This window comes from Lycorma delicatula, chromosome 1 (genome assembly GCF_047948215.1).
Source record: "Lycorma delicatula isolate Av1 chromosome 1, ASM4794821v1, whole genome shotgun sequence".
Taxonomy (NCBI): domain Eukaryota; kingdom Metazoa; phylum Arthropoda; class Insecta; order Hemiptera; family Fulgoridae; genus Lycorma; species Lycorma delicatula.
Window position 1 is genome coordinate 2390921 of NC_134455.1, and position 27307 is coordinate 2418227.

At 28.7% G+C, this 27307-nt stretch overlaps 1 protein-coding gene across 1 annotated transcript in view; it reads left to right on the forward strand.

Annotated features, from left to right (window-relative positions):
- The window catches only part of P5cr (Pyrroline 5-carboyxlate reductase), a 65728-nt gene extending 38680 nt beyond the window's left edge, over window positions 1–27048 (forward strand). The window contains exons 5-8 of the mRNA XM_075358107.1: window positions 15476–15575; window positions 20653–20822; window positions 25541–25752; window positions 26797–27048. Of these exons, the coding sequence (XP_075214222.1) occupies window positions 15476–15575; window positions 20653–20822; window positions 25541–25752; window positions 26797–26866 (552 nt within the window). The 3' untranslated portion in view covers window positions 26867–27048. The remainder of the gene's footprint in view (window positions 1–15475; window positions 15576–20652; window positions 20823–25540; window positions 25753–26796) is intronic.
- Window positions 27049–27307: the final 259 nt, after the last annotated feature.

The window sequence follows — 27307 nt, forward strand, 5'->3', positions numbered from 1 at the left end:
GAAACATTTTTCATGAGAATAAAGTGTTAGCAGGTAAATCTTAAATGCAAGAATTTCATAATGATGATAAATACCTGATGTTTTTACTTTAAGAATATCTTTTACTTAAGTATACAATATTTTCTCTTTCTTGGTTTTTTTAAACAGTCACATCTTTAATAGTTTTTTTAATATTACATTTAATTGTTGGTAAAATATTTAATAATTTATTATTTTGCATTTCACTGTTGCATTCTTTTTTTTCAGAAATGTGTGTTACATTTCTTCTTTTCTACATTTCTACCTGCTATATTCCATTTAATATATTTTTATCAGCTGTACTGAAATATTTGCGTGACATATTTCATTAAACCTTTAAAAATAATGTACTCTTGGTACTTTCTATAGAAAAAAATTCATTGTATCATCTAATATATTGAAGGTATAGTACTTATGATTTTTATCTTTAATGCCTGAAAATCTCTCCAATTTATGAATCATGTTGAGTCATAGTGATTGTCCTGTTAAATCTTCTCCCTCTTTTATCCTGGAGATGTCTTTTTGTGTTGTGTGGTCTTACAGATAACTTCCACTGTTACAGTATACCCATACATTAACTCAATGTCTGTGTCTTCCATATTTTTTTATATACTGGTTTATTCTTCTTCTGTGAAAGTAGAGTATGTATATATATATGTATACTTACTTTAGCTGAAAAAATACATGCCAATTGTTAAAATGGTCTTATATTAAAATGTACATTTAAGAATCTTTGTGTTGCATTGGCTACTTGCATGTCCCCTGGTACTGAGGTGATTGTAAATGTATAGATAGATTATTTTATCAATAAAGCAAGTAAATTTTTTCTGTCAAATGACTGAGAAGTACAGTAGGAAACAAATTCATTTCCTTGACAAATGAGCACTATTCCAAAATCGATTTCCTTGGTATTGCACAAAAGAGTGGCAATAGTGATTCTATCTTTGTACAGTTGAATAGCCAGGTTCAGTGTGATTGTAGTAGTGTTATTGGAAATATCATTCACTTGTTTGTTGCAAAACCCTCATTCAAAATGGCTGCTATTATATAAAATCCCACAGAATATAAAGTGCGTGCCGTCATCTGATTCCTTCATGAAAAAAAACTTGTCAGCTGCTGAAATTCATTGTGAAAATTGTGCAATATATGGAGGAAACATCATAAGTGGCACTTCAGTAAGACAGTGTATGTTTCAGGAAGGTCAAACAAACATTCATGATAATGAAAGAAATGGTCGACCGTAAATTGTCATAGATGAACTTGGTGAAAATTTGATGTGAAAATTCAAGAACAGTGCTATATGAAATACAGCCTAACCAATAGTTAAGGCGTTCATAAATATTATGCTTGCTTGGTGCATGTGCTTCTTTATGAATACACAAAAAAGAGAATGGGGATATCATTAACCTTTCTTCATTGTTACCATAACAAGAAGAATGAATTCCTTTATCACATCATAACAGGTGATGAGACATGGGTTAAATTTGCTAACATGGAAACAAAAGCTTAATCATAGTAGTGGAGCACACCAGTTTTACTTGAAAATCCATAAAGGGGTCATCAATCCATTTGAAGTGACCCCAAGGGTGGTTGCTTGACCAATTGAAAAAAAAATTGACCCTTTCCTTTCAAGAAAGAAGAATGAGGGAACGAGCCCAGCAGCCATCAGCCCAGCAGTCACAAACCCAGCAGCCACTGACAGCATGGAAGAAAGAAGAAACCTGCACTTTCCCCCGTTCAGCCCTTCGGGGCCACGGGAATACTAAGGTTAACGGTATGTAACTTCGGTTACTGCCAATTCTCGGAAAGTGCAGGCCAAAGAAGAATGAAGAGGTCATCGGAAGAAGAAGAGGAAGAAGAAGGAAGACCCTCTACTCGTCCCAACATCACGGACAGGAGTCCGGAACAGAGCCCAGCAGAGATGCGTCCTGAAAGGCAGCCATAACAGAAGTGGATGAAGAGCTTCTACACAACCCTTCCTTTAAAACTTACATATAAACTAACATAAATCAGCAACTGCGACTCCTCCGGAAAAGGGGGCGCATTGCTCCCTCCATATAGTTAGTGCCCCGTTGTGGCGTATTCCTGCTAGCCTATGAAGTGTTAGCACCGAAAGGACTTCAGTGGACGGTCTGAAGGGGAATTACATCGGGAGGACAGGTTTCATAAGCCTAGCCTTCCGCGGTCGGCCCATAAAATGGGTTTTTGATAACGCTGGTTTAACAACGGATTGGAATGCAATTAAATCCGTCCTTAAAACACTAAAAACTAAAGCCAAAACTTGAAAAATTAGACCCGTCATTTAAAATAAACCTTTTAAAAACACGCCCGATTGAATCATCCAGCAGCAAGGGACTCTGTCCAGGTTCTGCGATCCGAAGGGAGAATCTATAAACTCCCGCTAACTTTGCATTCCAAAAAATTGAAACTTACCCACTTGTTTCCTACATGTCTCAGGACCTTTTTTTACATTTTTTATTTAAGCAGTTTACCTGTGGTGGCCATTTTTTTTACGGTGCACACACCTATTTTTTTTATTGCAAGGGTTTACAGAAAAAAATCATAACTAAAAAACTACTACTGGTCCCATAAGGATGAATCAAAAAGCAATTTATTCATATTTTCTCTAGGTAAAAGATTGGTGCACTGGTTTATTTACCTAGATGCTCTTCTTTCTATGAAAAAATTACCAATAAAGTTGAAGATGAAAAACTATGAAATTTCAATTTTCCTAATTCTTTTCAAGAGGCCGGAATGGCATACACAGTTTGAATTATTTCTTTATATGTAGGTATATGTTATTAGTTTTACCATAAATAATATTAGTGGTGATTTACTTTATGAATTTTATGAATCTTTGAAATTAATTTTTTTTCTTTTAAATTCAAATTTTGGATTCAAATAACTCTGATAGGGGTGATGATAAAAATTCTCAAATTTGCACAACCTGTAGGGTATTTGTAGATGTTTATGGCAAATAAAAATGTTTCTTGTGTATGTACTAATAAAAAAGTTATCTCAAAAACCATGAAAACCTGCCATTTTGACTTGCTAAATAAGTGCTCCAAGGGGGTTTCCTGTCTTCTTTGCACTTTGTATGAGGATTATATCTCATTTTCAAATGAAATAAGTTTAAATGAGTGCAGCAAAAAATGTGTATATGTAATTTAACAGGTGCACAAGGAAGTCACATCGTGTCCACATCAGATTTTTAATAATGAATCTGAAGTTACTTTCTGAATAGCCTCCGTATTAAGAAGAAGAGTTGGAATTTGAAGTTGTTTATTGAAAACCCAGAATACAATTTAAGCTAGAAAAAGAAACTACACGAAGGGAGATTTTAATTTAAAATAACTTGGATAAAAAGTTTTTTTTAATAAAATATCCCTAGTATTCTCATTGCTCGCATGTTTGCTAGACCTAACAAACAATTACAGTTAGACTAGTGGGATCATTTTATGCTATTGTTTACTATATATATATATCCCCGCATCCTTATCCTTAGTCATGATTGAAGTAATTGTGTTATATCAGAATTATTCAATCCTGCGAAACTACTTTAATGAAAAATTAGGGTTATATACTAGTGTTTCTAAAATGGTGGGCTGGCTATACTTTTTCGAATAAAGTTTTAAAATTAGCAAAACATCAGGACTTAAATACCTTTGCAAATTACAAAATGGCAGCCATGTCTATTTTTCAATCTGTTATATCTCCATGAATATTAGTTTGATCAAAATTTATGTTATTTGCTAAAATATTAAGCCTTTTATTTTGAAGAAAATGGCATTTATTTTTTAAAAGTTATGGCAGAAAATTGATGTTATAAATTTGTGTTTTCATGTCCTCCACTTTACATTCAATTCGATTAAATATTAATTGTTCTTATTTATTGTTAAATCTAGTATTGCAAATTAGAATCAAATTAAGTAATAATTTTCTCACAATAAAATTTAATATTAAAAAATAATAAAACAATATATATTAATTTTTCACTTCTGAATACTGCTGAACATGTTAACAATGTAAAAATGAATGCAAATTACTTAAAAATAAAACCATATGATTTTAACATATTAAATGTGTATGTGCTGCTGGCATTACATGGCGCCCCTTAGGAGGATGCTCAAGTGACGCCAGCAGTCACTTCATATACATTCATTTGTATATGTCTGTCTTCATTCAGTTCTTTTGGTGTGCGTTTTTTATGTTGTGCGTGTTATATAGATGTACTGTGTTGTATGAGCCCATCGTTTCTGGATCGCAGCGCTTGTGCTCACGTGACACTGGCATCTCAGACATTGTTGTGAGAGTTACGCATTATTATTTTTTTGAAAATTTTAGTTCTTTTATTAGTTATTAGTTTATTAGTATAATTTTAATATTAGTTTATTGCTATTACCTGCCATCATTACCATTATTATAATGGCGGCTAATGAGCCAGGAACTTCAAGAGCAGACCAAGACAACTTATTGTGTGAAAGTGAGGATGAGTTTGACCATCTGGGAAAGCAGTTCCATGTCTGAGTTTGATGATGATAATATTGTTTGTAATCCAATATAGTCAACCAAAACTTCTGGCTTGAAATACATTGCATTTACCAGTAATAGTGGATTGAATGTGCCAGTACCCAGTAATCACCCTATTGATTTTTGTAATTTATTTGTAGATAATGTTTATTTGAAAATGATTGTAAATGAAACGAATCGAAACATAAACAATATTTTTACCGGAAAATACATGAGAAATACCCACATAGTAGATGGAAACCACTAACAGTTGATAAACTAAAAACCATCTTAGCTCTTATCTTGCATACAGGAACAATCAATCTATCCCATTTACATGATTATTGGAAGACACACTGGTTGTTTGGTTTACCTGGTTTCAGAGCCTATATGAGTCATGACCACTTTTTATTAATTCTTAGGTGTTTGTATTTTTCCTCTGAGCCAAAAATTTATGCTGAAAAAAAGAGCCGCACCCACAAAATACAGGCTGTAGAATACAATTTTAATTCAAAAATGACTTTTTATATCAGCCCAGTAAACAACTTTCTTTAGATGAAGAGATTGTGCTTTGGCATGAGTGGTTAGTTTTTAGACAATACATTAAAGGAAAGAGATATAAATATAGTTTAAAAATATTTACCTTGAGTGAGCCAGATGGAATGATTTTGTTTTCATTGTTATGGAGGCAAAACAGCAGGGAAAGGTTATGTCTCAGAAATAGTAATGTATTTAATGTGAAATGCACTAAATGTAGGCCATTAATTGTTCATGGATAATTATTACAATAGTTATTCATTAGCATTAAAACATCTGGCTAATAATACCTACTGCACTGGTACTTAAGAAGTAATTGAAAGTGCTCACCGGTGGATATTGTATCAGCAAAATTGGGTAAAGGAAGAGACTATAGCTCGTTACAGTGACGGGAATGTGATTGGAGCCTGGAAAGATAAAAGGAAAGTAACTTATATATCAACAGAATTTGAAAATGAGATGATTGATAAAAGGAGTTGAATGTGGAAAAAAACCTCTGCCAGTGGTGCAGTATAATGTTCATATGAAAGGGTTTGTCAGAGGAGACCAGCTAATTAATGTCTTATTATCCCTGCAAGAGAAAAACCATCTGATGGTATAAAAAAAATTTCTTTCATATCTTGTCCATGTACGTTAACAATGCTTTACATCTGTACAATATGTATTCTGGTAACACAAAAATGTCTATATGACTCAAGGCTGGTTATACTGGGTATTTCCTGCCTCGTCCACCTGGAAAAAAGTTAAATTTTCTGGAGTTTGCCAAAAACATACAATACGTATCGCTGATGAATGAGATGACTGTGGCAGATTGAAGCAGAAAAGATATACAGTCTGCCACTCAAATTAACAAAGAGAGAAAAACAACATATGTGAAGTGTGCCCAGATCATCCTGACCTTTGTCCAGGTTGTTTTGGCAAATATCATCAGAAACTGTAAAAATACAAAACTTGGTGGGTAGGGGTTGTAAATATAGAGTTATTTCGTTTTTATTTAATTTTACATAAGTTTTATTAGTTATTAGGGTTTTATTAGTAACATCAGAGAATACAAATGAAAATGAGAATGTAAATAAAATATTCCTAATTTTGTAAGGGAAAATAATCCCCTCTTTTGACTTATATCTGTGGGGCCATTTGAAAAATAAAATCCAGTACCCAACATTGAGGACTTTCAACAAAGGATCCATAATAGATTTCAAGAAATTAGGAATACTCCCAGAATTTTTGAATGGTTTAGACAATCTCTACAAAAAAGACGAGATTTGTGTAATTTCTAATGGTGGACACTTTGAACATCTCTTATAACTTTTAATAATTGTTAACTGTTAATTTAAAAAAAAAAAAAAATACACCCAAAATTCTATAACAATTAATGTAAGAGATATATATAGCTAATAATACAAGAGGTTAACTCTAAACTAAAGACAATTTCATTTAAAAACATTTATTCTGAAAACTTTATAAATATTTTTTATTTTTCTTAAACTGCACACCTTATAATACTTCTCTATATAAATTACCACATGAATTAAGATATTTAATATCACCAGCTTCAATATACCCTCGTCATATTCTTATGCCGTTAGTCCATTTAGCCACTGATTAACAGCATTTTTTAAGTTCATCGTCACCTGCTTATCACTCAAAAATTCTTTCAAACTCCCAAACAAATGGTAATCAAAAGGAGCTAAATCTGGACTATACTGTGAGTGAATGTAAATTTCCTGTCCAAATGTTCTTAGCAAATCACCTGTTGGACCCGCAACATGTGGACATGCATTATCGTGCAGCCGGACAACACCACTGGTCAGCTGCCTACATTGCCGATTTTGATTGGTGTGCCGTAAATTACATAGACTTTTGCAGTAGGCTTCTGCATTTATAGTCGTTCTACATGGCATGCATTATGCCAAACAGATCCCAAAAGGCTGTGGCCATCAGTTTGCGTCCAAATGGATGTGGCTTGATCTTTGTCAGTCTGGTTGGTGATTGAGAATGACGCCATTCATTGACTGCCATTTTCTCACTGGCATGTAATACAAAATTCACGTTTCATTGCCAGTAACAGTTGAATTAAGGAACTAATCATCTTCTGTGTAATGCAAAGCCCATTCCAAAGATTCATTTTGAGACATTCCGTTGCAAAAACGGCAACACCCAATATGCACAAACCTTTCTGAAGCTTAAATAGTCATGAACAATCCGATCGATAACAACTTTTGAAACGTAAGGAAAAAGAAGGGCCAGGTTGGAAATCATTGGGCGGTGATCTTTTTTGATTTCATTATTGATGCATTTCAACAAGTCCTCGGTGGACCTCTCCGAACATTCTTAATCGTGCACATTAATTCTGTTATTTCTAAACCTTTCACACCATGTTCGGACGTTTCTTTCATTCATTACATTATCACCATACACAGCCACCAACTGCCTATGAATTTCAACCAGTTAAGCATTTTAATGATTTAAAAACCTAAGACCACATATTTCACAGTCAGTGGCAAAATCGATTTTCCTATTCATTTTATAACATAATAACTCACACGTAATCAAAGATATTACAACGCAACAACTTACAGAAAACAATGCAGTGTGTACATTACTAGCATAGCCATGAATGACACAGGTTCGCCAACCTTAAGGAGAGAAATTTCCTAGCAGTCTTTACTTTAGAGATATCCCTTGTATAGTATAAACTTATTCAGCTGCTCCACAAAGTACAGAATTAAAGAACATTTTTACCATACTTTTTTTTCAATAAATAGCTTTCAGATATATGCCAATCCTCAGTAATGTGTTTTTAATTTTTTCTTTTTTTACACTTACATATTAAAATACATATGATACATTAGAATTTGTAGAACAAATATTTCTTCAGTCAATAAATTTTTTTTTTTAAATTTAAAACCTTTATATTTAAATTTCCTTTAAAATGTTGTCAATATATTAATACAGTGTAACTGATTATCTGATTTATTTAAAATTTCTTATCAATTTTATGTAATATTTGTAAGAATGACCCCCATCAAATTCTGTCTGCAGATTCATTAGGCTGAATTTATGTTTATATTTATATAAATAAAATCTTTCTAAACCTTCTAATTTTTTATTATTACTTTCATGTTCAATGTTTAGAAAATAATTTAGAAATAATTGAAAAAGTAAACTAGTTATATTGTTTGTTAATTATTAAATAGTCTGTTGCATTAGAAAAACCTATTTTTTTTTTTTAAATGACCTGAAATGTTCATTAAATATATCTTTAAATGAGCTATTTGTTTTCCAGTATATATTTTTTCACAATTATTGCATTTTATTTTATAAATACCAGAATAATCGTATTTATTTTTTAATATTTTATTATAATATTTTAATTGTTTTATTATATGGTATCAGGTTTATATTTTTTATCATTATAAGCATTAATTTACTATAATTTTATTTGTGTAGGAGTAATTTTTATAAATATTTTTGTTGTTTTCATTTTTATTTATGGGTTTTAATATAGTGGTTAATTTTATTGAAGTATTTGGAATTTTTTTTTATATATATTATTGATCAATGAGGTATCATATCCACTCAGATTTGGCAGTCAAAGAACCCTTGCTTTCTGCTGTCTTCTGCTGATCACTAGTAGCTATAGTCTTTATATTATTTGATAGCAAATGTACATTACGCACCACTCCAAGGATCCATGACAACTAAATGGCAGGTTAGGTTAGAGAGGCTGGCGCCACTTATCAAGTGATACCAATCGCCCACAGCTACCAACACAACTTTCAAAATTTCCCGTTTCTTTGAATCAACCTGTATAATTTTAAAAAGCTATTTTTCAATTTCTGGTGGAATATTTTGTTGTGACATAATTCCTGTTCCTTTCATTAAACAATTTGAAGATACAACAATTGAATGAGATAAAGGGTCAAATGAAGTTTACAGTAGTGAAAGCATATTAATTGGTGGTAATTTCCTAAAACAATTTTTGTAAATAAATGAACTAAGAGCACCAGGATATCAAATAAAAAAAATCAAACAACTTTATGCCATCTTCTATATCAAGTGGCAATCATATTCCAAATTTATTAGCTATTAAATATTGAAAGAATACCCATGTATCAGAAATCAGTCTTCGTATACTTTACAAAAATCAAATATAGGGATAGATAATAAAAGTAATACCCTTAGAATAGTATTAAAAATTATTTAATACAAAGCATTTCAAAACAGCTTTATACATTTTTGACTATACTCTGATCATTAAAATGAAGATCAGTTTTAATCTAATGATAGTTCTTCAATTAAAAAATATTCCTAGCTTCAATTTACACTTTTGTAATGTAAAGATCAGCTGTAGTACAACAAATAATAATTTATTTAAAAGAAAAAACTTATGGTAAGTATAATAATTGTTCCAAATGAAGACATTTTCAAATTTCTGAGCACTCAATTTGATACATGTAGTTTTCATTGACAAAGGCTTGGCAAGGTGTGCCTAACATAACAATTATATTCTTCCTGGAAGCAGTTACCTACCAATTTTATAGTTAACAAAGTAATAATGGAAGAGAAATAACATCCAATGGCTTGGGTTTAAATTTAAAATAAACGTGAGTCTAACAAATTGCATGGCATCTCCATATTCTCTTACAGTTTGATATTTCACAGTTTGTAATGCAGAAAATGAAGATCATTTTCAGAAAATGGCCAACAGTGAAGTTATTGATGACGTGTGACCAGTGATGAAAAAACCTACAGTGGTCTACTTGTAGAAAATACTCAACAATGAAAATTATCTGCGAAGAAAATTATCTGCCGTTAGATAATATTCTGATATTATAAAAAAGTGTTGAAATTAATTTTTTTTTTAATCCATTAATAGTTATTTTTATTATAAACTTATTTATTGGAAAAATGAAGTGTTAAAATGATGTAACATTCTTTTATGCTTAGAATTATTTCATAATATATTCACGTTCAGTCATAAAAAGCAAAAGATATACATGTATATATATATATATATATATATAGATATACATGTATATATATATATATATATATATATTTATTAGAAGTTATAAAAAATATTTTGAACCACTTCACTTCTATAATTTTCAATAATTGTGCAGTTGAGATGCCCAACATAACGCCAGATTATTGTTGTTCCACTCCATTTTCATTTAGAAATTGATCATATATTCAATATAATTTTCAAATTATAATTTAAATTTTCAAATTATTGTAGATATTACATTTTTCAGTTTAATAATTTTATCATCTGGAGGTAAAATTTAAAAAAAGTAAAATAATGTATCCAACAAAACAAAATATACTAAAAGCTAAATTTTCTCTAGAATTTTATCGTATCGCATAAATTAAATAAACAGTTCAATTCTAACAATTAATGACTAATTGAGAAAAAAATTATCTGATTGACTATCTTTATAAAAAAAGAAACATATTTGTAATATAACTGGAGTGGTTCTGAATGCTTTATTATAATAAAATATTTTTATCTTATGATCAAATTGATATAGAAATACCTTTTACCACACTTGTATAGCCACAGCATCCATCCTGCCTACATAAAAAACCAGACCGTTATACTTGTTGATTGATCATCAATTATTATTTTCTATCAGGTTAGATGTCATATTCTACTATCTACTACAGTCACTTTATCCATGCTACAGGCTGCCACAGAAAATGATACAGGTCAACTTCTTTCTGAAAAACCATTCTGATTTTTAAAACATTCAAATTTTATTAAAAAATAAATATATAGATGGACGAAGCAGGAGCGATATAAAATGCTGAATAGAACAAGCTAAATGAGCCTTCAGTAAGAAATATAATTTGTTTACATCAAAAATTAATTTAAATGTCAGGAAAAGATTTTTGAAAGTGTATGTTTGGAGCGTCGCTTTATATGGAAGTGAAACTTGGACAATCGGAGTATCTGAGAAGAAAAGATTAGAAGCTATTGAAATGCGGTGCTATGGGAGAATGTTAAAAATCAGACGGGTGGATAAAGTGACAAATGAAGAGGTATTGCGGCAAATAGATGAAGAAAGAAGCGTTTGGAAAAATATAGTTAAAAGAAGAGATAGACTTATAGGCCACATACTAAGGCATCCTGGAATAGTCGCTTTGATATTGGAAGGACAGGTAGAAGGAAAAAATTGTGTAGGCAGGCCACGTTTGGAATATGTAAAACAAATTGTTAGGGATGTAGGATTTAGAGGGTATACTGAAATGAAATGACTAGCACTAGATAGGGAATCTTGGAGAGCTGCATCAGACCAGTCAAATGACTGAAGACAAAAAAAAAATGTTATAAATATATAAAGCCTTTTGGTAATAAATTCAACAAATTATTAACTTTATTTACATCTCGAGGAAACAAGTATTTCTGTTTATTTTATATTGAATTTTTTAAACCTTATTGTTTCTGTTAAATATGCTATCGTAATCAAAATTTATTATTTTGATGAATTAATTTTTAATAAATTTTATTTTTTAGTGTAAAACATTTTTTGAAATATTTATCACCTTTCCATTGCTTACGTATTTTATTTTTTCAAGGAACTTTACATTTTTAAATCTGTATATTTTTTCATTCTTTTTTACCTAAATGAATAAATTTTGTTTATTGTTTTCCCAATTCCGAAACTTAAAAATTTTGTTAATATATTTAAATTAACTGTTATGATTTTATATATATAATAATCACAATTATTATATTTTATACTATATATTACAGAAAGTACAGATCTGTGTTTTTTTAAAAAGATATTTTATTATTTCAGATGTATTTCTGTGCATTCATCCACTGGTATAGACATTTTATTGCACACATTAACCCTGATTTTATATATATATATATATATATATATACACACACACACACACACACACACACACACAAAATAAATGTATGTATGAGAATAGTGTCCTAACCATCTCCAGAACATCTTTTAAACTGTCTTCAGGTTTTAACTTGCCAAAGGAAACTTAAATGCAGTGTGTATTTGTGTGCATGTAATTTATGTTTGTAGAGTCAACTCTTAAAATTGTCAAGGCATTTTCCTTACTTTCCTTTTCTGTAAGAAACATTTTTAATATTTGTGAGGAATAAATTGTTCATTCTAAATAATTTAATGTAAATAAAGAATTATTTTTTCATTATAAAGTTCATTTCGAAATTATCTTTCTGCTTTAATATAAGAGCTTGATTTCAAGTAGTAGTTTTATGATCCTAAAGAAACATTACCTGTGTTCATATATATTTAATGAGATAATATTGTGGCATGTGGTTTCTTAATACTCTTTTTTGCATATCACTGGAAGCATACAGCACAAATCCTTTGTTAAAATTTATATTTTATTATTTACGGTTATGATTTTTGTTAGAATGACTGATTATAGTTCTTACATAATGTGTTATATTTATTTAATATGTACAGTTGAATTTTAAATTCATATCATAGTTAAATTGATTGTTTAAAATAACTGGTTAGAAACACATTCCTTTATATCTTGGGTTTCTGTATATTAATGATATCACAACTACTCATTTCAAAAAGTCTGTTAACACCTTAGTGTTAATTTGATATAATAAGATTGTAGATTTTTTGCCAACATGTAACATTCATCATGTTTGTTTTTAAATGTGTGACTGGAGCCACTGGTCTTGAAATGATGAGTTTGTTAAATATTTTATCTGCATCTAGAATGGAGCGAATATACTTTGATTGACTTTTGCATTGTTATTTCGGTTTTTGTTTATTTTACACTAAAATAAAATAATTTTTTTCTTCTCTTTCTGTAAGGAAAGCTGTAGAAATATGTCAAATAAATGTATATATTCATGAAAATGTTATTGACTTAGTAGATAGTTACAGTCCATCCAATAATTGATATTTTTTGAACTGCTAATGCAGAATTTCTGAATCCTGTTAAGTAATTTAATCTGATGTAGGTATAGTTAATCTGCAAAGAGGGTAACAATGAATCTGAAATTTTGAGGAAGATAATTTAAAAGTGCTAAGAAGAGCAAACAAAGGATTGAGGGATGGTTATGCCCTATATGACATGACCCTATGCCGTATAATTTACTATATGCTTTATTATAGAATAGATTTTATATTGTTTACAGAGATAATTTTGGTTTCATTTATATATGAACATTTAATCAAAATTACTAATGTAAAATATAGAATTAAACTCCCTATAGCAGACCTTTGACAATATATTTACAAACCTGCAATTCTCAGCATGCAACTAACTGACTGCATATGTGCAACAGGAGACATGTCCTTATTTTTTTTTAACACCTCTTGTTTCCTGTATTCTTTATTGTACAGGAATAAATAAAAAAGCCTTTATCCAATACTTTTTATTCTGTAATTAAAATCATATACAGGTATTCCTGATATATTCCCCAAACTTCAGATACTGATTAATATAATTTTTATTAATTTATTATTATTATTATTTTTTATTACATTTAATGGTGGAAATAAAAACAGGCAAAAAATTATCAGCTTACATTACAGTGCGCAAGCATACTGCTGGGTTAATTGTTTGCAATAACTCAGTTGTTTGTCAACGGATTTTTGCAAATGAGGTGTCATTTTGTTCAAAATAAAGTCCAGAAGGAAAACAAAGCAAAATAGAACTTATGTTGATATGAATTTTTTTGCTCATTTTGGTGTCCTGAATCGGTACCTGAAGTTCGTGGAATACATCTCAGACCACTCTGTATACTTATTTTTTAGCTAAAAAGTATGTTCATTTCAAACATACATTTTCTTTTCAAGTGAAAAGAAAACTGAACTTTTGACTGCGGTTGAAAAAATTGTCAATTTTATTTCGCCCAAAAGAGAAATTTATTTCTTATCATGTGACTCATTTTGTTTCATTTTAAGTATTTCTTAGAACTTTTATAAAATATCTCATTGCCTATGGTGAGAAGTAAATCATTCATTACTTCAGAGAATAACTGGATATGATTTTTATTTAGAGATTAAAACAAAACAAGGAAGAGATTATTTATTTACTCATTTTATAATAATATTAATAAGATTGTATTGCTTATGAAGCAATAAATTCATTACCTACTAAGTCAGAAAGCTATTAAAATGTATTTCTTGTTAAAGATTTATTCCGTCCACTATAGCTACATATTCATTTTCATATTGAGCCTGATTATATAATACTTCACTGTTTTTACATTTATCTACTGGCATTTTATTAATTTGCCACATATACTATTAAATTGGTTGTAATTTAAATATAATGAACTTTATCCTGATTCTTACATATCTGTTGCGGATTCTACATATTCTGCTCTGTACTTATTCTTACATACTCTGTTCAATTTTAGTAAATGTCAGTCACTGTATGATTTACAGTAAAATGATAATGACAAAGTAAGGAGGCTTCATTATGATGTAGTTAGCAAATCAAACTATTTTAGTATTAAATAATTCATTTTATTTTTTATCATTAATTTTCTGAAAATTTTTATAATTTTTGTTCTTTTGAAGTTCTAATAAAAAATGTAACTTGAAACTTTGCAGACATCTGATTAAATGGTTGTTTTTTATTAATACAAAATATTTTTTTAGAATTTTTGAATAAGTGGTGTGTTAACACCATATGCATCGTATATATATTCTGAATATTCAGATTTGTGCTGAAAACAAGCTTTATTTAGGAAAGATTGAAATACTTGTTATAAATCTTAGGATTCCCAGTATTTGGTTACATGGTTTTGAAGCAAATGTCTTGTATAGATATTTTTTTTTTTTTACTTGCATAGATATTATTAAAATGCAATATTTGAAGTTTTATATAGATAAAAATATGAGTTAGTCAACATTTTGCAAATTTTCTTTGAACCCCACTGATAGTAAAAAAGTTAAAATAACTTTAAAATTTTGGTCACTTTTCTAGAAGGATTACTAGATACCTGATTTTTTTTAAAATAATTTTTTGCATGGATTATTGGCTGAACACAGTGTTCAAATAAGAAACGAGATTGGAGAAGAAATTGTGTGGAAGTAGACTGCACATTTAAAGAGTCAATAAGTAAGGAATATAAATGTTATAAATGAATACTGAAAGATTAAATATTTGCAAATTGTAATTTTGTATTATTATTTGTGTGGTATTAAGTAATTATTATATGCTGATCTTTTGTAAAATTTTTATTAGTATAATTTTATTCTAATATGTGATTACTTTTAAGTTACTTAAGATTCATTTGTATTATAACAACATTGTTAAATAATGGAAAAATAAGTGGAAAACCTTTTGTAATGTAATGTATAGTGTAAGGCTTTAAAATTTTGTGTGTAAGTATCAATATTAACAAAGCTTGCTTATTATAGTTGTATCTTTTTAGATGTTATATGAAGTTCTTCAAAACAAGACTCTTGCTGAGAGGGTTAATGTTATTAGAACAATGCCAAATACACCACTGCTTGTAGGAGAAGGCTGTACTGGTAAGTAGAACTTGTACTGAAATTTACACTAATTCAGTATATTTTAGATATTTAGGTAATATATCTTAAATATTCAAGAGTAGAAGAATATTGAATGTTATTAAAAATATTGGAGCCGAAGAAAGGAGAAAAATGCAAAATAATATTTGTACAAACAGTTGGAAAAGACCTATAATTTATTCAAAAAGCAGTTATCAATAGGAAAAATTTCATAAGGAAGAAAAGTAAAAACATTAGTAGAATCAGTATTGTAATTAATGAAAGAAGCATTACAATTGATGAAATATTGCACAGTATAAAAATGAAAAATGTGGTTAAAATAGAAAGCTATATTTATTTCAATCAAAATAAAGAGAAATTCAAAGCAACAAAGGAAGTTTGTTTAAAGGAGAGATTTAGTGAAATAATAACGAAAATCATTGCCAAAAAGGCAGATGCATAAAGAAGAGAAAATCTTCTTATTGAAGATTAAGATATGAAGATAAAAAATCTGTATTGAAGATAAAATATATCTGTATTAGAGATATGGACAGAAAACACCTACTAGGGAGAAAAGATAGAGTGACAAAATATGCTAAAACATATTGGAACTGCAGAGGGAAAATATAATATGATGATATACTGCTTGCAGGTTAAAAGAAAAAAAATTAAGGAAATTATCTAAGAACAACATTTTTTACAGTGTCTTCCAATGTTAGAAGGAATAAAATATAAAGACCACATATAGTGCAGTAATGTATCTTTGCTGCATTACTTCTTGTTTAATAAGGTGGATTTATGAGATATTGTTTTTTGTCTATGGTTAGTTGTGATATAGATAGGAGTTTGAATTATACCTTTGTAGGTTCAACATCACTGGTGCATGCTGTAACTTAAACTACATTTTTTTTATGGGTTATTGGTAATATTTTGAGTTAAAATCGTGTACAGCTGTTTTAATGTTAAAGGAATTATTATGGAAGTTTAATTATTTGAATAAGTAATATCTAATCTTAATAGAAACCAAAGAATAACTGCAGACTTTAAACTAGTGGAGGTTGATGGTGAGTTATGTACAGAAAGGCCAAAATCATTAAGTAAATGTTTATTATCTACTATCTTGTTTACTTAAATAAGAAATAACCTATGTTGTAATCTTGGTTATCAAAGAATTTATAGATTAACGAAACTAACAATAACATGCAAAGTCAAGAAATAGGAATTGAAGCTTTGGAACAGAAAATAAGAAAGAAAAATAGATCTATTAAATTTAACATTAGTTCCAGAGTTGTCTTAAATTTGGAAAAAACTTTATAATCAGAATTACAGAAGAAAATATAGACAGTGTTAGAAGATTAGGTAAGCTAAAATAGAACAAGAATAGACCCGTGCTGGTTGCTCTCGCTACTACATCTAAAAGAATTGGAATTAAATCAAACAAATGCATACATTCCTGAAGATTTTCCAAGGAGTAGACTCAAAAAAAGGAAGAACTTTGTAGTGAAATGGTTAAAGAAAGAGAAGAGGACAAGTTTGCAATTATTAGTTATGATAGATTAATTATAAAACTCAGAAGACAACACAGTATTCAAGAAAGGAACTAAAGTAATGTTGAGTTAAGCCCCTCCAAATAATGAAGCAAGAATTATACACATAAATAACAAAGTAAAAGAGAAAACTAGAATTCAGAGAGACAAATTAATATAAATAATCAGTTTATTATAATTAATATATAATTTATTAAAACAATAATTTATAATATACTAGCTGACCCTGCAATGCTTTGCTATTGCTAGATTTGAGTGTATATGTAGATTAAATTAACACAATTGCAAGTTTGATAAAACACATTAAAAAACTGAACATTGTGGGACTTCACAGAATTTAACCTTTCACTTTTACCCTATTTCCCCTTTTCCCTATTCCTCTGTTTCCCTGTTCTCTATTTCCCTATTTCTTTCCCACCTCCCCATTCCCTTTCCCTTTTCCTTTTTTAATTTTCCATTTTTTTCTTTCCCCTTTTCATGTGTTTGTAACGCTTTCCCCTCTCCCTTTTCTCTTTTCCCCTTTCTCCCTTTTGCTTTTTACTATTTTCCTGCATGTAAATCGGTCCAGTAGTTTTTTAGTCTACAGCAGACACACATACAAACATTGCCTTTTACATATATAGAAGAATAAAAAGTCTGTATATATATTTTTTTGTTGTTTCATAAATATCTCAACCCCAGTGCCACCTAGCGGGTCCATTTTTTGCAAAAAATATCTCTTTACATGTAATTAATATTTATTCTGAATATGAGCCAAATCAGACGATAAATACAATTTTTCAAAGCATCTCAACCCCAAAGTCACCTAGCAGGTCCAAACAAATTCAGAAACCTTTGTGGGTGTTCACACAACAACTCACCAAAGTTACATCAAATTGGACGAATTGTATAGGAATGCATACAGGACAAACAAACAAACATTCATTTTTATATATGTACTTGCAGACCCGGCAATGCTTCACCATTGCTAGATTTGAATATATATATATATATATATATATATAAATTTTGATAAAACATTAAAAATTTGAACATTATGGAATTTATGAAATTTAACCTTTCACTTTATCCCTGTTCACCTTTTTTCCTATTTCCCCTTTCCATCTCTTCTTTCTTCCTTTCTCTCATTTTCCCCTTTAACATTTTTCCTTTTCTTCTTTTACAATTTTCCCTTTTCCCCTTTTTTCCTTTTTCCTTTTTTATTTTCTCCCTTTTTCTCGCAAGTAAATCAATCCAATTTTTTAATCTATAGCAGACATACATACGAACATCACCTTTTATATGTACAGAAGGATAAAGTCTGTAGATTTGTTAGTTTTGTAAATATCTCAACACTGGTGCTACCAAGCAGGTATAGTTTTTGTAAAAATATTTCTTTTCATGTAAGTAATGTATATACTGAATAATAGCCAAATTGGACCACGAATACAATTTTTTGAGATATCTTGACCCCAACGCCACCTAGTGGGTCTATTTTTTTAGAAATATTTCTTTTCATGTAATTAATATATATTGAGAATATGAGCCAAATCAAACCATAAATAACAATTTTTTGAAATATCTTGATCCTAGCGCCACCTAACGGGTCCAAACTAATTCAGAAACCTTTGTGAGCATGCGCACAACAACTCACCATAGTTTCATCGCAGTCAGATGAATGGTATAATGCACACGGAATAAACAAACAAACATATATATATTTATTTTTATATATATATAAAGATAATAATATAATATAATTTATAATAATCGTCTATTATATAAATATAATAGTTGAATATTAGTACAATAAGGCATGCTTTCTTTCATTAAAGATTGCATTCACAGAGTGCAATTAAGAAACAAGTTTACCTGAAACTAGGCCCGTTCAAATAATCACACTCAAATAATCCACACGTTCCCAGAAAGCTTTGTCAGCAAGGGAGAAATGATGACTATTTCCTCCCTGATAAACAAACTTTTTTAGGGAAAAGAAAACAAAGAAATGGGATGAATACTAAGTAATTCACCCTGACAGTTAGAACTCTTTATGTAAGGTCGCCCCATTCAGACAACGGATTGATTGATCTGGAACATGCACTATCTGAAACAATTACAGATATTGTAGGTATTTCAGAGGTAAGATGAGAGAATAATTAACTGAAGGTTGGATATTTATTTGTATACTACGGAATAATTTATGAGAGGTATCAGATTCTTAATTGAAACAACTATAGATTAAATTAATAAAATTTGAAGGTATTACAGGTTAGATTAGGTTTACTTCAGTTGGAAAGAAAGAGGAGAAGAAAAGTGCATCAATTCAAGTCCAGAAATGAGTCAGATGAAGAAACATGTGAAGAGTTCTGCATGAGTCTACAGATAGATTTAGACAGCTTGGAGAAAACTAAAGAGTAGAGTGATATTATTAGGCGATTTTTAGCTGCCAGATTGGGAGTGAAGAGATAGAGAACAAAACTGACAGGTCCTTATGGGCATGAGGGAGAAATGACAGCAAGGTTAATTAATTTCTGCAAGAAAATCTACTTTACATAATGTTTGGCTATCATATAAAATTGTAAGAAAAAATTGATTTCTTACATGCTTACCTAGACTGTTTTCTGGAACCAGTTGCTCTCTGTCAGTGATGAGCAAGGGGAAAGCTTGCATCAGGATATTCTGCTCATGGATCAAATTTGATTATCAAAATGGAATCCTGATATGATGGGTGACTACTTTTGATTTTTGTTTAGAGAAATTGATCAGATGCTTTGCAAGTGAAAAAATCAGTTGATATGATTTAAAAATAAGGAATTTTCCATAAATTACAGTTGTAAAAACTTTTTTTAAAAATTTTATTAATATATTTTGATTTGTTTTTTTTATAAATACTGTCTACTAATTTTATTTGTAATATGTATTATTGATATGTAAATTTCAAGTAGTAGTAAGACTAGTAGATTCTAAGTTATAGATTTACCATCTAAAATAGATGGTATGGTTTTCTAAAAAAAAAAAAGGAAGTGATACAGTAATTGTAATTAAATTTTCTGAATTCAGTATCTCAAAATTACATAAAACTCTGCTGTAAGATTCTAATTACGCTATTCAAGTGATGTAATGTTATTTTTTTTGTAACCTAAGAAAAATAAAAATGGAAGTTGTTTGTTTTATACAAAAGTAATTCATAGTTTTACTGATAGCTACAACAGTTAAAAACAATATGATCTATCATTTTATTATTATTATTTTTTGTGGTTCTTATAATTAAAATGTAGTGTGTTGTTTTACGGCATACAGTAGTTCCATTTGGATTTGAATGCCAGTGTATTCCAGTGTGTTTTAACTTTTAGGATTCTGTTTGTGACAGCATTTCAAAAGTATCAGCATTGAACTGGATGAGATTGGCTGCTAAACTAATTGGGATTACAGGCTAGGCTGTTTATGATATTAAATGTATAAAATATAAATAAAGATGATAATTATTCGTAGATATATACGAGTAATTCTTCAATTTCATTTCAGTTAACTTTTGTTTCTGCATTAATTAATTTGTTTCTGCATTAATTTAGTGTTCAGTACATCCAGTAAATTAGAACAACTAGATCCTCAATTGGAAACAGTTTTTGATGAACATAAAGATGTTGTAAAAAAGATATTTTCAGTGAATGGATATTGTGAAGAAGTCAGTGAATATTTAATTAATCCAATCGGAGCGCTATCAGGATCAGGACCAGCGTATGTAAGTTAAGATATTAATTTTGTAAGTTATAACATTTTTCTAGCTTATGCATTTTTTTATCTAACTTAAACATTCCAGTGAGGATTATGAGTAAATCTGTATTAATCTAAGCTAGTCCTAGTCATCTGTTCAAAGAATTAATAAAATAATTTATTAAAAATAAATTTTGATAATTGAAGTACTGACAAATGGATTTGTGAGTTGCAGCACCTCCATCAAAATTAGTGAATGTTATTTTCACCCTAAAGCAGCAACGGTCATAAACAATTAGGGTACAAGGGTACAAGGGCCTAACATGTTTACTCGCTCTAAAGACCCATTTTTTTAAACAAAAATTTCAGTTTTATATTAACTAGATAAATTATTCATGTTTATTTTATTCTGCTACATACATCATGTTTTTCATTGTAATTTCCTCTTCAAAAAATAATAAATTGTAAAATATATTTTAATTTTAATTTTTTCCACCATCTTCAAATAAATGTAAACTTGCAAACTGCTTTTTCATGAAATAGAACAATTATTTTCATAAATTATGCATAAAATGTTATTTTAATTATGACTCAAAGCAGAAAAAATGTATAAATGAAAAATCTGAAATAAAGAAATATTGTGTGACACACAAGCTAATATCACTCACTACTGGTGCACTACTACCAAGCACATAATTCCAGCTGCAGAATTGTTTCTCATTGCACCTTTATTACAGCAAACTTCTACAAATAGTCACTTTTAACATCACTTGCCATAAAAAATTTAATGCTGTATTTTTGTCTGCTTCTGTGGCATATAACTCAGACCTAACTTGTCTAAGAACTGGCTCTGTCTAAAATATGAAGTTTAGCTATCTCCAAAGTAGACATAGTCAGTAGTATTTGATGACTTAACTGATTCAGGAACATCAGTTCTTATTTTATCATCTGAAAATGACAAAAAAAAAATTATTAAAAGGGTGTAAATTCTTGATTAAATCAAACTACCAGATAACCAGATAAAAAAAAGGATTTCATTTCAAAACGACCCCAAACTAATAAATAGTTATTATAGTATTAGTTTTAGTGTTATTATAGTATAGTTAGTTTGTAGTATTTTTTCACTAGATTAAAGATGTTTGAGCTATTTTTCATGTAAGCAGTTTTTAATGAAATTTGTAGGAAAAAAGTAGCGAAACAGAATTTAAAATTACTGTAAAAGAGTATTTTATAATTAAAAGGAAAATTATGATGTGAAATTTAGAATAGAATTTTTGTATTGGCAGGTACAATCATACTGTAGTTTATTTTGGCATGTAGGCAATGGTGAATGCTTAAGACACTAGTTTTCTATTTGGTATATTGTTTTAAAATTTTATGGAAAACAAATAAATTGTGTTTAAATATAGTAACACCCTGACTTACCAAACTCACTTGGTTGTTGTAATATTGGTTTAAATTTGAATCATTGAAATTTTCCTCGATAGAACTTAAATTTGTTCATAATTTAGTAACTCTTCTATTAATATGAACAAGTTAAATGACGAACCAAACAATTAAACAAATTATTTACCATAAAACTGAATTAAAAAATACCCTAAAAATATAAAACAAATCACAAAAACAACACACTGAAAACATAAACAAGCAAGAAATGGGTGGGATACACATAAAATATTTAGGATTTATTCGATTTCCGTATCCACATTATGATTGTATTTATCAAAGTTTTTTTTAGAAATCAATCCTAAAATACTGAAGAGATAGTTTTGCAACCGCGCGTACATTTGTAATATTAAAATAGCCAAAACACTACATCATAATATTACACTCAGCCCTGAAAGTATTAAAGGATTGGAAGTAATGAAATGTTTGTATTGCTTTAATTGGTGAGATAGTTAGGTTAAGGAAGCATTAAAGAATTGGAGGTAATGAAGTGTTTGTATATTTTGATTCGTGAGATGGCTAAGTTAATGACGTGCAAGTACATTTTAAAAATGAAGCAATGTATTGAATGTTAGCAACTGAATGAAATTAGTGAGAGGAAAGGTAAAAAAGTAACCTTAGAGTGGATGTGGTAATGTAGGAATAAAAAGATAAACAAAATAAGTAAATTAGAAGAAATAAAGGATAAGCTGTAAAGACATTCAGATTTGCTTATCTTCATTTGCTTGATAGACAATTATGTAAGTAAGTATAGTACAATGTGAACTTAATGAATGTTCACCAGTAACAATAAATGAAGAAGAATCATTAATTAATTAATAATTTTGGAAGGAAAGTCATGTACTCAGAAGAAGGAATAATGTATTTTGTACCTTGAATACTTGCAGTCTCAAACAGGGAGAATCAATTATAGGATATCAAGAACTTGACTGTTTGGATGCAGTCAAGTTTTAAAACAGTGGGTATAGCTTTTGTGATTCTTTGTAGATTAATAAGTGCTATTTTTAAAATTATTTAGATAACACTTTTATTGTATTTTTTTTTATAATCAAAAACCCACTTGAACAACCCAAGTACAGAATTTCAAAGTAAATGAAATTACACTTACCTTTGTATCATCAGTTGTACTTAATTTATATAAAATTGCATATCAAATAATTTTTTTAATTAAAATTAAAAGATTAAAATTACAATCATTAAATTAAAATCAATTAAATAACTACATATATATAAATATGTCATCATAATTAAAAAAAATTAAAGTAATGTAACTAACATTGGCTGGCCAGGTTACATAGTATTAATTTTCTATTTATTTTTTTTTTCTATTTTATTTTTTTTTTATGACATCATATTTATATTTATGTATTTTATGTAATTGACTTCATATGTTTTTGTATATATGTTGATGATGATGCAGGATCCCGTGAAAGTGCTTTTGGAAAATGACAAAAAATAACAGCTTATTTTTTATTTTATTAATAAAATAAAAAATAAGCTGTTATTTTTATGTTATTAATGAAATAAAAAAATAAGGTGTCATTTCATTTACTTTGTCATTCTGTACTTGGGTTGTTCGACTTGGTTTTTAATTATAAAAAAATACAGTATATTGGTACAGAGGAATATTGGTCTTATAAGTATTGACTTGAGAAAAACATTTTTATTATTTATCACTTTCAGTTGAATGGCATGTGCTATTTAAAGTTCGTTGAGATTATTACAGCACCATCATTAGTAGAATTTCTGGTAACACTGTTGTTAATGATTTAAAGATAAAGTACAATTTCCAGTACTTTACCGCTAAGATATCACTACTTATTATATCTTCTTTCCTCATTAGCTGAGTAGCAAGATAATAGAAAGAACAAGTTTGTTTAATTTGAAAGTGATTGTTTATTATTCTTAATTGTTTTTAGAATGTTACAACATTTTGTGGTGCTCTGCAATGAATATTGTTTTTATAATAAAAAAATAAAATCTTAATTGTTGTACTTAATTTTCTTCATTCTCAAATAAAAGTACATTAATTATTATCCGCATTTGGAATACAGACATTCCTAAAATTACTTGTACATTTGATTTCTACAACTTGCCCTCTGAAAAATTATTGGGTCTATTATATATACATAAATGGGCTCTTACTATTCTTAGTCTCTTTCATTTGTTTAGCCAGTTCTTTTTTTCTTTCTGACTCACTGGATTGCATCATACTGTTATCAAATTCGATTATCCTATTTCAGTTAATATTAATTTTATTCAAAAGCATGTAGCATATAGGTACACTTAAAATAATGAAAAATGTTAATTTTTTTGAAATGCAATGGATAAATTAGTAGCTAAAAAAAAATTATTTCAATATAATAATAAAACAATGGAAAAGTTAATAAAAACTATATATACAATAAAGAACTTAGTATGACATTTAAACCTTGTAACCTTTAAATTTTAAAATAACACGAATAAGTTAAATGTGCTTTTAATTAAGTGTAACCAATTTAAATACATTTGCAATGGTAAAACTAACAAAATAAGATCTTTAGAGAATATGAGAGCACATAAAATTAAAAATATAAGGTAAGAATATCTTTAAATTTTGGCTGCTTAGGTGAATCGATTAATTTATATAATATTATTATATATTATAAAATTACTTCGGTGAACTAAGTTAGGTTGTTTTCTTTTTCTTTCTTTCTTTCATAGTTCTGCGGATCTTTAAAATGTATTCATATCTTCAACTAAATTTATGTTGTGTCATTAAATTGGATTTGACAATTAACTTAAGTTTTATTATTTTTTTCTGTCTTAAAATATCATTGAATCTTTAGTACAGTAATTAAGAACCTGTAGCAGCTCTTCTAATTGAATTTTTTTTGAAAAACATTAATTTTGAATTGATTCTGTTATGTTTATTTTTTCTGATATTTTTCAATTTATGAAAACGTCTTCTTTTAGAATTTATTGTAAAATATTGTTTATTACATTTTCCTGATCAGATTTAATATAGCTACTTATTGTGTTTGAAAGTTAAATAAATTTTTAAGTGTATTCATAAAGCACCTGAACACTTTGCATGTCAGCAGCTTTATCCTTTTATCCATTTGTTTTATTTAAATTATTCTACACAATTCTAAATGTTTTTTAAATATTGTGAATTTTTTATAGTTACCTGTACAAGTCTAGTCGTCGTAATTAGTATTTATTTTATTAGTTAAATAAAATTTTTCCAGAATCTTTTTATATTTTACGATAGAAAGTTTGGCTTATTATTATATTATTTTTCATAATTATCTGTTTTAGGTATATCAGATAATTGAAGCTATGAGTGATGGTGCTGTTAAACTTGGTGTACCTCGAAGTATGTCTTATACTTTGGCTGCACAGACGTTGCTAGGAAGTGCAAAGATGGTTTTACAGACCGGAAGACATCCTGGAGAATTAAAGGATGAAGTTTGTTCTCCTGGTGGTACAACTATTGCTGGAATTTCTGCCATGGAAAGAGTTGGAGTTAGGTATGTGCAGTAATTTTACAACTCTTTTAATCATTTAAGTTATTTTAGTTGTGTTCAAATCCCATTATCATTTATTAAGTGTGTGATTGAGATAGGTCAGGAGAGCTCATGACTTTTCTGAGAGCTAATTTAAAGCTTTATAATAGTCAGATAACTTCATCTAAAATTAATTTTTATTGGTTATTTTCTCTGTTCTTATTAGTAAATATTTTTTGTTGTTACCAAATCATGTCTGAGACACATTATCACTATTATTTTTAATGTTTTCACTTTTGCCGCTTCTATATTTATGTATAATTACATCTCGATATCAGTAAGGAGACTTTTCAAGATGAGTACAATATAGTATTCAATTTGAATCATATCACTGAACTAAAGAAATAAAAAATCTGCTTCACAACAAATAATGAATTCACTACAAAATTCTAACCTTCTTTCCAGATACCTTCACAAGTGCTGAAAATATTGTCCATAATACTAAACTTTAATTCCTTTAGAATAAACTTTATTCTTAGTCAAAATTTTATTCTGGGTATTTTCATTTAGAAATCTGCATGGCTGCTCATTTGGTGACAAATAGTGTTGGCTAGAGTGCTGTTGTTAAGGAGTTAACTACTTTGGCACAAATTTGAATGTTCTCTGACCGGTGTAATTATTGTTGGTAGGAAAAAAACGGAATGAGTATTTAGGGAATTTATTTTGAAAAGGTGATTTTGCAACTAGTGTGTACTTCCTTAGGTAACATTTTGTAACTTGTATTGATATTTTTTTAACAGTGGTAGAAATAATTTTTTATGTTTCATTTGTATAGGGGTATTTATTTGAAGTAATTTTTCTGTACCTTCTGATGATTGTTGTAAACAATCAAAATTTACTTCTGCTTCTAGTTTCTTGATTTATATTACAAATGGGTTTTAATGAATTTTCTCTTTGCCATTTTATTTTAACTGTTTAACCACAATTAATAACTAAAATGTGAAAAAAATTGTTTTTATATTTTTGGCATCTTTTTTTATTAAGATACTGTATTTGTTTATTTTACAGGCATGGCATTATAGAAGCAATAGAAGCAGCATTTAAGAAGTCAGAAGAATTAGCAAAAAAAAAAAATTGAATGAAAATAATATACTTAACACTGTACTAATATATTAATTACCTTGTAAAAATCAATCTTGTAGTCAGTTCTGTATGTAATAGTATTGTATACTTGAGACTTTGTTTAAATTCTTTGTATGTTGTTAAATAAGCTGGTTTGTATAATTTATGAACAATGAAATTAAAGTATAATTTCCCAAGTTTGTAATTTAGTGCTTTCTTAGAAGTAAGAGAACATTTTATAAAACTAATAAAAGAACCGAACTATAAAAGAGAGAGACGAATTTGTTTAAATGTAGTATTATATCTGTCAATAACTTATAAAACTTTAGATATCTGTATGTATACCACTTAACACATTATATCCAATCTCAGTGCTTTTTCATAATATTTTTTGTATCATTTACCACCACAAAAGGACATAAAGTTTATTAAAATATTATACAAAAGTTTGTAGTGA